At 45.1% G+C, this 12,802-nt stretch overlaps 1 protein-coding gene across 1 annotated transcript in view; it reads left to right on the top strand.

The window, feature by feature from the left end:
* Positions 1-1,330: 1,330 nt before the first annotated feature.
* NINJ2 (ninjurin 2) overlaps positions 1,331-12,802 on the top strand; it is a gene marked incomplete at its 3' end in the record, with an annotated part of 43,855 nt that continues 32,383 nt past the window's right edge. Inside the window, exon 1 of the mRNA XM_082281056.1 lies at positions 1,331-1,421. Coding sequence (XP_082137182.1) covers positions 1,389-1,421 — 33 coding nt within the window. The 5' untranslated portion in view covers positions 1,331-1,388. The remainder of the gene's footprint in view (positions 1,422-12,802) is intronic.

Below are 12,802 nucleotides of genomic sequence, written 5' to 3'. Positions count from 1 at the left end.
GTGCTGGAGAGTAGCAATGAGTAACCTCTTTCTCCTCACTTCCACTTTCCTGTAGAACTCAAATAATCACTTCGGTGATAACAAGAGACAGGGGTCTTAATTTTCATTCAAAAGTAGGAACCTTGGTGGTGGCTTTTGATTGTAGCATCAGCCTCATGGTTCCTGATGGGCTTTCAGCCTTAGGCCAAATCCTAAGGATGAAATGAGCTGTATCCTAGCCCTGTTTTCCTGTGTAACACTAGCCCGGTCCCTAAACGCATCTCACTGCTTCAGCTCATATATCTGTAAGTTTGAAAAAAAAGCTGTTTAAGAGGAATGCAGAGAGGTTAAATTCATCAGCACTTTGAAATGAACTTGCAGTACTAAGCACTAGTATTCTCACTGCAAAATGAGGCCTTTTGCTGGGAAGCATCAATGCAACAGGATCGTCTACTGACAGACTTGTCAGCACTTTTAGGCAGGCTAGAGTATTAGAACATGCATTTGGCTGAACTGTTTAAACAGAATATATTCCTCACCATAAATTTTCTATGATACTGTAACTACAGAAATTCTCCTTCAAAAGCCAAACATGCCTACCTGATCTGCAAGTAGCACACAGTAGCACTTTCTCTAAAATCTAGAGAAATATTGCTGATTTTTCTGCCTGAGGAACCCACCAAACAATAATAACAACATGTTTTTCTACACTGTGGCTTGATTCCGGCTGCACACATTTCCATTCCAGTGTCATTCGTAGTTGTTTTTAACTTCAGCGAAAAGCAAGATTTCATTTCAGCTAAGACCAGACATATCAAATTCAACTAAAAAAAAAAGTGTTGGGGAGGGGAAAGGAAGGGCTGGGGAGAAAAATGAGAAGAAGGGACTGTAAAAAGAGTAAAGTGCGAATTTTCTCTGAGCTGTAACACTATCTTAGGAGCAGCAGTTAGCAGGCACAACTTTCTGGACCTCGTTTCTTCACCCCTTAGTGTTTCATCTGTACATTCTGCTGTGTGCTGGGGAGAGAGGGAAGAAAGAGATGGGGATGGCTGCTGTGGCCGCACAGCCCATGCCAGGAACCTCTTGGTACACTGGCTGCATCACCGTGTCCCTGCCCAAGTGAGCTCATGGGGCTCAGCTGGGCTCGCAGAGGTAGCGCAGACACGCAATGAACACGAGTGTCATGGAAAGTCTAAGAGGGGCACTTGTTCCAGGGCTGCCTGGACAATGAAGAATTGGCTGCCACCCCCTCTCTCGCCCCCCAGCCCATGCCAAGGCGGGCGGCCGCCGGCACATGAATAGCAGGTCTGTTCCAGCAGCTGCGTCCTGCTCCAGCACACAGGGAGTCTCCGGGAGCACAGGGCGCTGCGCTCCGCTGCAGCTGCTGGGGAAGAGACCGGGGCAGGAGGATGGCCTCGGAAAGGGACAACACCAATCCTCGCGTGAGTCCATCTTGGGGAAATACCTGTGGGAGGGAGAAGCGGGGGGGAAGAGCCCCAGTTTGGGGGAAATATCCACTGCTCCTATCATTTGCTCCTCAGCTTTGGCAGCCAATTTCCTTTGAAAACTCAGTTCTGCTTTTTTCCTCTGCTCCCCTTTGAAGAGAAACCAGTGGCAGGATGTCTGCTGTGTTCTGCCAAGAGCAATTATGAGCCTTTTTCCAAAAAAATAAGGGTAAGAAGAGGGAAATTACTAAAAAGAGATGCTTTTTAGGGAAGGAGGGGCAGCAGAGGAAGAGATTAGCCTTCAGCCCTCAGAAGGAGGCAGCACATACTCTACAAGCTGCATAAGTCTGATCTGTCCCTCATCTCACAAAGCCTTCCTCTGTTTGGCAGAAAGTACTCTCAATCTGGAGAGGAGAAAAAGAAATAAATACAGCAAATACTGAGGGAGTGCAGAGGCCAAGGTTTCCTATGTAGGGTTTATAGAGAAACAAAACTTCTTGGTGAAGCTCTTTCAGTTCTCTGTGTTCCTATTCTGAGTGTTTGTATTTTTTAAGAAGGGTGTTTCTTATGCGCAGCGTGCGTTCTCGGAAAGGGCAACTACCCAAGGGTTTGGAAAAAAGAGACTGTTAGAGATGAAATGGAATCAAAAGCCCAGATCACAAAGACCCATCAAACCTTAGAAGGTCAAGTCCAGATCTGCACTTCAGACAACTGTGGAGAAGGGAAGAATATGAAGCATTGCCTAGGGCACAGCTTCCAGCCCTGAGTAGGTGGCATCAGGGTCCAAATTTTGCAGATGATTTTTCTGTCTGAAATGGTCTCAATCATCCTTAGACTTGGCAGTGGGGAAGTCTATCTGGGGTCACAACTTTTATTTCTTCAGCCTGCGTCAAAGAAATTAAGATGGTAAGATTTGTGCCCTTGGAAATAATCAGGACCATTATCCTTGACCAGAAAGGAGGACTGAGACTCTCCAAACCTGCAGAATCCATCTCCACTGAGATACGAGGTGCAGAGCAGCTTTTGAAGGCCTGGGAGTAGCTATGCTCAATAATAGACATAATAAGTGAGGAGGATGCACAGTTGGTGAAAATGTACTTTATTAAGGACTGGCAGAGATAAAAGTTAGTCTTTCCTAGAACTAGACAATAAGGGGAAAAATATAGATGTCATTAAGCCAGGAACTGGTGGTAAAGAGAGAAGAGGACAAGAAAATTATGCTAAACAAAAAGGTCAAATTAACACTGTATATTAAATTGCTCAATGGAAAGCTTCGGGTTTATCATGAAGTCCAGGTATAATAGATGAAAAAAATCAGCTTCACTGATTAAAAGTCTCATAAACTACTGAAAAATCTGGGGTTTGAAGTTTTCTCTTTCAACCCATCTTGAGGCTAAGTGAAGAGCCAAAAAAAGTGATCACCAGCATCATCGGCCTTTACAATACTCAGATAAGTAAGCCCAGAAGGTCAAAGGTTCCTTGAGTTGCCAGACTGAAAAGAACATCCTATCTGTTTCTAGAGCAGGGAGGTGTAGAGCGTGCACAGCTACACAGACTGCCCCAAGAATAACTGTGCTGCCAAGATTTTCTTTGTGACGCCTCCCAGGGAAGTCAGCAGGCAGTACAAAACACAGGTGAATGCACACAGACTCCTGCACACTTGTGATCAGGAAATACACAGTGCCAGGGGAGGGAGTGTCAACCACTGGTGTGATGGATAAAACCCCTTAACCAAACGAACGTAGTTTGGTTCGGACTCCAAAGGATGTAAAGGCCTGAGCTGCAAATGGAGCAAGAGCAACTCTGGTTTCAATCTGCTCTCTGAAAACCCACAAAGGAGCAGAGCTGACCCAGTGAGCATCGAGGCATGAGCTTGGAACACCAATCATGCGATTAACACATGAATAGCGAGTGGCTTTTCCAAGACTCATTTATCAAGGAACAAAGAAAGCTGTGGGTACAAGGAGTCTCATGCATACCTTTACTATCCCATGCAATTTGACTACAAGCCAACCACTTTATTCTATAAATAAAGGCCTGAGTGAGACTTCTTTAGCTCTCCTGGCTAAGCAGCCTGACTGCATGGCAGTGATTTCCCCTTTACTGTGACGACCCTCAGGGTTGCTCCTCAAAGCAGAGACCTTTTACCAGCAGCAGATCTTTGGTAAGTGATTGATACTGCACATAACCTTGTCATATGGTAACTTTGAGTTGTGCCCTGGTAACTTTGATTTTATCTTGGTAACTTTGATTTCTTTTCTTGCTAACTTTGACTTGTGCCTTAGTAGTTTCGAATCATTGTTCAAATGATTGTGCTGTATAATAGCAGAGTGAAGCTTGCCATCGAATATTTTAAGTCACATTTTTACAACATCATATTAAAATCACTTTCACAAGTATCTTTGATGATGATTCTTGAAGTGATCTAAATCCCCATTCATGACAAATTGGTGTAGTTTGCAGAATCCTGAATCTGGGTTCAGGACAACAGCTGAGACAACAAGCAGAGAGTCCTGTAAATGACGACAAGTGTGAGGTGAGGGGAGGAGTGGTCAGTGGCAGAGGAAAAAAAAATGTTATTCAGTGGAAAGTACATTTCAAAGCCTCTTGAGAGTCCCTGCTCTGAGCAGTGAATGCAGAGCAGGTATCTTCTTGGAAGTTTCCAGCTGTGGGTCTGCGAAGATCTCGGGGAATGTGCACTGCACGCTGTAACGCGACTCACTCCTCCTCAAAGAGCTCCTGGATGGAGCAGCAGGAACAGTTTTGAAAGTTAACTATGATACAATATAGAAATAGGGATTTTTATTTATAGACCGAGGGTCCTGTGCCTGAAGCAGCTGCACAGTACTTCCTAGCATGTCTTATACAACATTGACATGGACAGGCTAGGCAGGTAACTAACATTAAAACAATGGACCTTTGTGCTCACATTGGAGACAGCAGGAAAAGGCAATCAAGATTTAAGAAGGCTCTAAGGAGAACTGATCAGTCCCCAGTGTTTTTTGATTATTCTGAAGCATGAACAGGAGCTCACTCAGCAAAATTGAAAGTGTCTGTAACAGGACTCCCTCATCCAGCATGTCATCAGCCTGTGGAATTTGCCATCTCCTGGGGCAGGTTACAAGGTCAAATATTGGGGCGAGCAAACATTTAAAAGAGGTTGGGAGGTCCAGTAACAATATTTACAGTTATGCAAGCTAAAAAAGGTACCTTCAAATTCCATAAGCCAGTAGCAGGATAAAAATAAATATGCTTTTCAGTTCCCTACAGGCAATGGCACAATTGCCTACCAGAGTACAAGTGGCAGCTTGTGTGAGAGAAGTTAGACACCAGCTCTCCATAAGTGACACCTAGGACTGCTTTTTAACAGCAAGAAGTATCTCCCGTTAACCCACCTTCTCCCTTACAAAAATTCTCTTGTTCTGTGTGTTTCTAAGGAGTCTTTTTTCCATTCTGACTTCTAGGAAGACCAACAAAACCTCAAACGGTGCAGAGACAGATGCAAAAAAGAAATGGTGCTGAAATAGAAAAAAGGCACAAGACTGTGCAGCCTTACCTGATTTATGCCAGCCAGTCAAGTGCTAAGAAAATAAATAAAACTGGAATGAAAGTATTTTAATTAAAAATATTAATTTACATATTAAAAGATAAAACTTTGACAGTATTTAATCTGAAAGACGCATTTTTCTCCCCGGACATCTCTCTTTGTGGCTTCCAAGAGAAACTTTCACCTTCCTCTATTAAACACCTGCCACTGACAAGAAACCAGGCAGAGAGCAGTATCCTGGTGAGGTATAGCAGAGTACATCCTGAGGTAGCTGGGATCTGAAAAACACGTTTGGGATAGAAACAAAACAATCCAACAAGATCCCGTCACCAGTCTCCTCTTACTTCAGGAAGCACAGGTTTATAAATTAGAAGTATGGCTTTGATAGAAACACTCTGACTGACTTGTCTGCACTTCTTCATGCTATTGTCTCCCCTGACTCTCGCCTCCAACCCTTCCATAGAGATTTGCAGGGGGGACAGGGGAGGAGGCAGCCATACAGGACAGCTCTTCTCAGCAGCAAGAGGCCCATTAAATCTGTTTAGCTGTGTACCTCAGCTGCTGCAGCTCACGGTCTGGCATCTTAACACAACCCCGTTTCATCGGTGATCTGAGCTAATGTCCCAGCCCTTGAATGGGAGCGACTGAGGCAACATCCGCTCCACCACTGCCACCACAGCAGCAGTGACCGGGAGAAGCTCTGGGGACAGCTGAAACCAGTAACACTCACACATATTGCCACAGCTAGGTCTGTTAGAGCCCCAGATGGATATTGCAGAGCAGAGCAAAGATTGGGGCTGACATTAAATGGCTCCATAATTTTATTAGGTTTATATTTTTATGTTTTCTTGCATGGGTGTTATGTTCTGTACAAATGGGTGTTTAAGGGATGCGCGCCGGATGAAATGTCATCCATGGTCATATTGCAAAAGAGGTTATATACTGTATGTTGTGTCTTTCTTTTTATAGTTTCTCAGTCTTTGGATAAAAAAAATTTACAATCCTCTGGGATGAGAAGCAGAAGTAATACCTCACCATTTAGGGAATCATTCATACTTCAAAAGTAAAAAGAGTAAACAGCTAAAATAATCATTCTGGAAAACAGACCCTACACTGAAATTTTTTGGCAGAAGTTGCTTCATGAATACCTTGAATGGAAAACACATCTGTGGAAATAAAGACAGGTTTACAAGTAACTTGCAAGAAAAAAAGATTTCAAGTAATTGCATAGTTTACTTCCAGTGCTCAGTTTTTGGCCAGATCTACAGCAGGCAGATTTTAGAAAGGCAGATAAATAGAGTTAGCTATAGGTGTAACAGCGTGGACTTTTCCAAAATGCCCACAAAACTATTGGAAAGTCCCCCTCATCACAGTAAATCCCATCTTTCACATCCCACTTTCAGTCTAGACCTGATAAGGGCATGCAGAGAGAGTGTTCACAGCTGGGTTAGACTTTCAGATTTTTGGTGTTTTGTGGCTTTAACTTGTGCCTCAAGGCTGTGATGTGCTTACAGGTTCCTGGTTTGGGCATGTGTTCGCCTGCTCCTGCAGCAGCAGCCAGTCTGTATTTTCTAGTGCTCCAGGACCTCTCCTCTCCTTCAGCCATTTTCTAGAATAGTGGCAGTCTTGCATGGCCAATGAAGCAAAGTGCCTGCCCCAGTAGCAGGCATTATCTGGGTTCTGTAATTGGGGCCTGGTCTGTAGCATTATCTGGGTTCTGTAATTGGGGCCTGGTCTGCACTGAGAAAGAGCCTTTCAAAAAGAAACCTAAGTGCTTCAGAAAAATCCATTTCTGTCACATCTTTGTACATTGTGTGCAGTCCAGTTATCAAGAGTCTGAGAGCTTACCTCACTGTGTTTTTAACTAAACTAACTCAGGTACTCCAGCCTTTCAAACAGGACCCCACTCCCAGGGTTACACTCCATCACCTTTGATATTCATTTGACTCTGGCAAAGCTGGTTCAGAGAGATACATTCAAAGAAAATGAAACACTTTTTGGCAGAGGTAATGTTCTGGTTTGCTGTCCTGCAGTGGTTCCTGGGAGGATCCCACACCTGCCCATGACTGGGACTGCATGGCCATGAGAGCATGGAGAGGCAACAGAATATCTCCTTTCAGTGGCAGCTACTCCTCACTTCAGACCAGTAATCTGAAGGTTCAGGTCTTGGTGTAGCCAGTGGGAGAAGCAGGGAAGGCCCTAGCAGTAACAATGATTGCTCTCACTAGTGGACGCCACCCAGACTGCAAGATTTCAGGCTGCTCCTTGAGAGTAAAGCCTTTACAGGGCTTGGGCAGAGATTCACTCTGCCCCGGTTGGTCAAAAGACAGGTGTGAAATAGATTATTACACTTTGGAGCAAGAGTGACCCTATGCTTTTGTTCCCCAGCTGCCAGGACCCAAAAGTCTGCGTAGCACTACCTGTGCTGGTCCCAGAAAGCAGCAACACTCACACTAGGACACAGACAAGCGTGAGCACACGTGCTGAGAAGGAGGAGACAATTTCTCGCCATCAGTACTAATTGGTCCTTGGTTCTATTGTCAGATGCAGTATTTCTCCTGTTCCCTTTCCATTCCTCCTGCCTGCTCTACCTGGGCATGGCCAGCTTTCCCACTTGGGGTGAATGTTTGCTTAGGCCCTTCCCGAACACAGGAATAGTATTTTTCACCCTGAGGAACTGGCCTCAGGGTTTTAAGGCATGTGGGGAAGATGAGGCACGTGTGGAGTTAAATATACCCTTGGAGCATCCTTACACCAGTGGTTGACCTGGATCCTCACACTCCAACTTGTAGAGGGGCAGTGAAAGAAAAGTAGCAATGTCTTTTGGGAGGGAGGGAGCCTGGTCCCACACTGTGCACTGGACATGGCTGATGACCATAGCACAGCCAGAGCTCAGGTCACAACTGTATTATTAAAAGTAGAGGGGGACAAAAAATGGGCTCTGTAAAAGCAATCTGATGAAGCCCAGACACTTCTGAAGAGAAAACTGGGAGGGAAGGAGGGAATGACCTGGGTCAGGGGGTGCTGTCACACACCCTGAGGTAAGGGAAGAGAACCCCAGAGCTTGACTGCTATAAAAGTCTATTAAGAATAACAGAATTTCTTTGTAAAGCTTGTACAACTGAAGCAGGGAGAGCAGAGAGGGAGCAAGGCCCAGGGGGCACAGGCTCTCCCTGTGGGGATGGGAAGGAGGTGAACTGGCACAGGACCTGGGGTGACAAGATGGCACCTGTGCAGCACGGGGGGATTGAGGGGACACTCAGGGGCCCATGATCCACTGAGTGACAGCACGTCAGCATGGTCACACCCTGTTTGGGGGACAAGGTCAGCCATCAGCCACACCAAACCATGCCAGGACAACCAGCCTGCCGCCCCGCGCCGCTCCACCAGCTTGGCCTGGCCTGCTCGTTGGCCACCAGTGCCACTTCTCTTGTTGCACCATCTCCTCCTCAGCCACAGCCCTCAGGGGCACCATCTCTTGCCAGGCAGCCATTTCATACACTGAGATACAGATACATCCACCCACACTCTTGCACCTTGCAGGTCTGAGTGCACAAGGAGTGTTGGTTTTAGTGAGTAATCATAACCCTGGTTATGGTGGTGGCAACACAGCTCTCCTGGCTGGCCGACAACAAAACCTCCCACTGAGACATCTTTGTGAGTGGGAATCCTCTGCAGCATGAAATACCTGCCAAAACACACCTAAATTGAATTTTTCTATCTTTTGTCAAATAGTTGCCCTTCTCACCTCCATTCCAGCCTGTGCCCAAGAGCTAATCCATGCATGTGCTTCTCTCTGTTTGCCCCCAGCTGCCACACAGGTACAGCACCTCCCCTCCCTGGACCACCGAAAATGGAAGCCTCCAGTCCATGTCACCATTTCTCAGCCCTTCCTGTAAAATCTGTATTAATTTGCTCTGTTTCTCTTCTGAGAACCAAAAATAGGCAGTGCTGCAGGCATACAATAACCACACACAGAAGTGTGAGCTTCTCCAAGTACAAAAGGGTGAATGGGCATTTTCACTGCCATTTCCCTATGCCTGGCTTGTGAGTCAAATGTTTATAAAACTGTCTGTGAGGAAAGGCAAGACAAGAAATGAGCTCTACGACTGTAATCTAGACTGCCTCAGGTATGTAAACATGTAACAGAAACGTCTGAATTGGACCCCAGAATGATGGAAGGGCCCGTGTGCAGAGGCTGCAAGATCCACATCACCAGTTACCATCCACCTTGACACACTCCTTTGAACTAGCCAAGCTATAATTCCTTGTCAAATTACATGAATCAGATACGTGAGTCTGTAATTACAGCTGTGAAAACCATTATACTCAGGATCTTAGAACTTGCTATCCAACATAACCCTTGGGGAAGAAATTTCTCATGAAGCTGCTTGGGTCAAGGTTCAGTGAGTGCTGGAAATTCTGGGGGAATCCTGTTGGCAGGTTTAGAGAAATGAGAACAAGAAAATGAGATAATGTACTGGTTTGTGGCTTGTTCATGCTCTCTTGGTTTTTTCTTTATTTTTTCCCTAATATTTATGCATATTTGCTGCAGCTTTCTCTTTTGCAGTCACATAATTGAATAATATTTTGTGAGATTTAAAAAAAGGCCCAAATTCACCACAGACCTTGATTATGAGAGAAAAACAACTGCTCCTACCAATCTAACAAGAGCCAAAGGGCACCAACCATTCTTCTGTAACCTATGTTTTACTGAAGGTGCATTTCTGCAGAAAATAACAGCACAGCAATACTTTCCCAGGATTTGTGTGAGAACCAGGTTCTTCTGTCCCTGGTTCTCCAAGCGTGCTATGACTATCAATGAATTTAATTTCGCAATCTCCACATGGAGCAAGAGCTGTTTTCCTGCCTATTTTACTGATATTAAGTCAGTCAGAGATGGTTAAATGACCACTGACGTACCCAAGGACACAGCAGTAGAAGGTGACAGAAGGAGGAAGGAAAGACTGAGCATCTCTGGATGGGTGAATGGCCACGGAGCAGCAGTATTCTTTGGTTTCATCTTTGTTCTCACTGGCTAAATTCTTAATCTCTAACAATTTTTGATGAAACCATTAAAGATGTTAATTCACACAATGTAAAGAAGAGCATTAATTGAAGCTGTCAGCAAGAGACCACACACAATTCCTTCCCTGCTGAATGTTAACTTCAACATCAGTTGGAAACAAATTTTGACACACTTTCAAAAGTTCAGGCACCCAGCTCTGTTCACACCTCTCTCTTGCTGGAGCTAGAGTCACTTGACCACAGTGGTGTAGGATGAAACCCCAAAGCGAAACAAGCTGAACTATGTTAAACAGAAATTCTGACTCAGAATGACCACTCAGGTTCTTGATGCAACTTTCCAACTTGAACTTTGCACCTCCTTCTGGCTGATTCAAGATGAAATGTTCCTGCACGTCCCTGTGTGATTTCAGGCTGTGGCCACATGGTTTTTGCTGACTGAAGTTTAAACAGGGAGGTTCATCCTTCCTCATGACCACCATCAATTATTGCTGCTGCCCCAATGCAATGCTCAAAGTAATCACTCTATCAAGACTGTCTGGGCTAGGAAACCTCCATCACTGAGTGTCTAAGCTAACCCAGATCATTGTGAAAGAAGTTCATTAGGGAATATGTCTGGACAGAGACAGAAATAGCAGCTCCTTTAGACAGGCTTATCTGTCTTATTGCAATGGATAATTGCTTGAATTCTTGAATATTTCTTGGCTGATTATGTTAGCTGAAGATCTAGTTAGTCTATGATTATCAGAAGACAACAGATAGACAATCTGGGTTCTTCACTTAGTTGTAAAAAATAAGGAAAACAGTTAACAAATACGAATGCAATAGAAACTATTCCTACCTAACATTGGCACTTGGGGCTTTTCTCATCTTTTGCCCATGGTGATACCTTGACTGCCAATCCGCGCTGATCAGGGAGACATCCAGCAAAGGATTGATATGCTACAAGAAAACAGAATGTGCTGCTGTTTTCTTTTAACCAGAACAGATTTGAACTCCATCTTCACGTGCTAGATTCTTGGGAGCTGACTCTGGACCAATTCCTTAGCCAGCCCCCATTTTTGGCATGTGGTTGTGAAAAAGTTGCCGAAGGGAGTTGTGTCAAAGGGCTTTTACTTTGCTCCTAATGGCTCCACGTACAGTCTGAAGGAATCTGAAGCGCTCACGAAATGTGGTTTCCCCTCTGGTGTTTGCTGTTCAGCTGGCTCAGCAGCTCAACCATTTAAAACCATTGTGAGTGGATTTAGCACTTGTGAAATAATGCTGGCCTGTTCAGACCCAGAGAGGGATGGGCAAAGTCCACTGGTACAATAAAAGCCCCTCTTACCTCCTTCTCCTACGAGGAGCCAGGGTGCAATGGAGTTTGAGGCAGAAAACTACTCATATCCAGGTGCAGCTACACAGATATTGGGTGAAAGAGATCTGGGCCTACCAAAATACAAAAAGCTAACACATGTTCAGAGGAAGGAATAATTTCAGCATCCCAGAAGCAGGGAAAAAAAATAAAAAAGAAGAAAAAAACCCATACCAAAACAAATACACCAAAACCTCACTAAGTAAGCACAGGGAGCAAATCATGAAGGAGAAGGGAAAAAAAAGAGGAGTACAGCCCCAGAAGAGAGCTCCAGCAGGGTGTGTGCCATAAAATCACAGACTGTTAGTAAGCCAAATGAGGGGAGCAGATGCAGAAAACAGAGACTCTGTCCTCAGAAACCAGAGAAGATGGAGCGCCCCGCTTGCCCCTAGTCTGAGCTACCAAGTGTAGCAAGAGGTGTGTTTTGTCTCTGAGCTGATCTAACACCCAGTTATTCTGCTGAGACCGTAAGAAAAGGAGCTATCAGGCACGCTGTAGATCTTTATCCATGTGTAGAGATTTGAACCCAGGACCAGGCTCAGACAGGCAACTCAAGAGCAGATGGCAACAGGTCTTGGTGGCTACTAATTAGACTAGCTTTTGGCTAGTGACATTGAGTTGAGGAACCCTCTGATTCATTTCCAAGCCCCTCTGCCCTGCCTTCAGCCACAAGCCCCCAGCCATCACCCTGAGTTACTGAACAGGGTCAGTCCTATGGTGTTCCCTTTTCTGGGCCGTGGCAAAGCTGCAGCTCCCTTGCAGGCCCCTCCCTGGGAAGGGGAGTGGGCTCGGGGCTCGGCTGCGGGCCAGCGTGGTGCTGAACTCAGGTGCTTACGGCCAGGGTGGAGCAGGGCCGTCCCAAAGCGCTTCCTCTTGCTCACTCACACAACAACAAACAGGGACATTATCTCTCCTGGGGGAGCAGCTGACTCAGACGCTTGGCCAGATGCAGGGAAAGGTGTCCCTGTCATCGCCAACAGCAAAGAATGGCTAAAAAAAAAAAAAAGATGCATCACTCTGTGGCTGCAAATTATAACAATACATTCCTCCTTATTCTGATCCAAAAGCAATTTTTTTTCTTCCTTTGTTCTCCTTCCTGTGTTTTCCTATCTGATGAGAACTTGTTTCTCAGCTAGGAGCCTGGTCAGTCTGTTATTGGTGTGCCTAATATCATTTTTATGTTCCTCCCATTTTTTTGTTTTACATATTATCAAATGACTTATGAAAAGTAAAGTTCAGCCAACTAAACCTCAAAGGAGTTATGCAAGAGCAAGGAACACTGAGCTTTACCACAAGCCCTGTACATTAAACATGCAAGTCCATGGGTTGATAAATCTGTTTATGGAGTACATTGTGGGTACATAGAGATGCAGATATGGCTGGCAGGTGCTGTTCCCAGTGGCTATCCCTAAATCAGAAGACGTTGTCTCCAGTGCTACTCTTGACCTCTCT

Source organism: Coloeus monedula, assembly GCF_965178545.1.
Source record: "Coloeus monedula genome assembly, chromosome: 4".
In the NCBI taxonomy this organism is placed as follows: domain Eukaryota; kingdom Metazoa; phylum Chordata; class Aves; order Passeriformes; family Corvidae; genus Coloeus; species Coloeus monedula.
The sequence above is the reverse complement of the archived record's forward strand: the minus strand, read 5'-3'. Positions and strand labels throughout refer to the sequence as shown.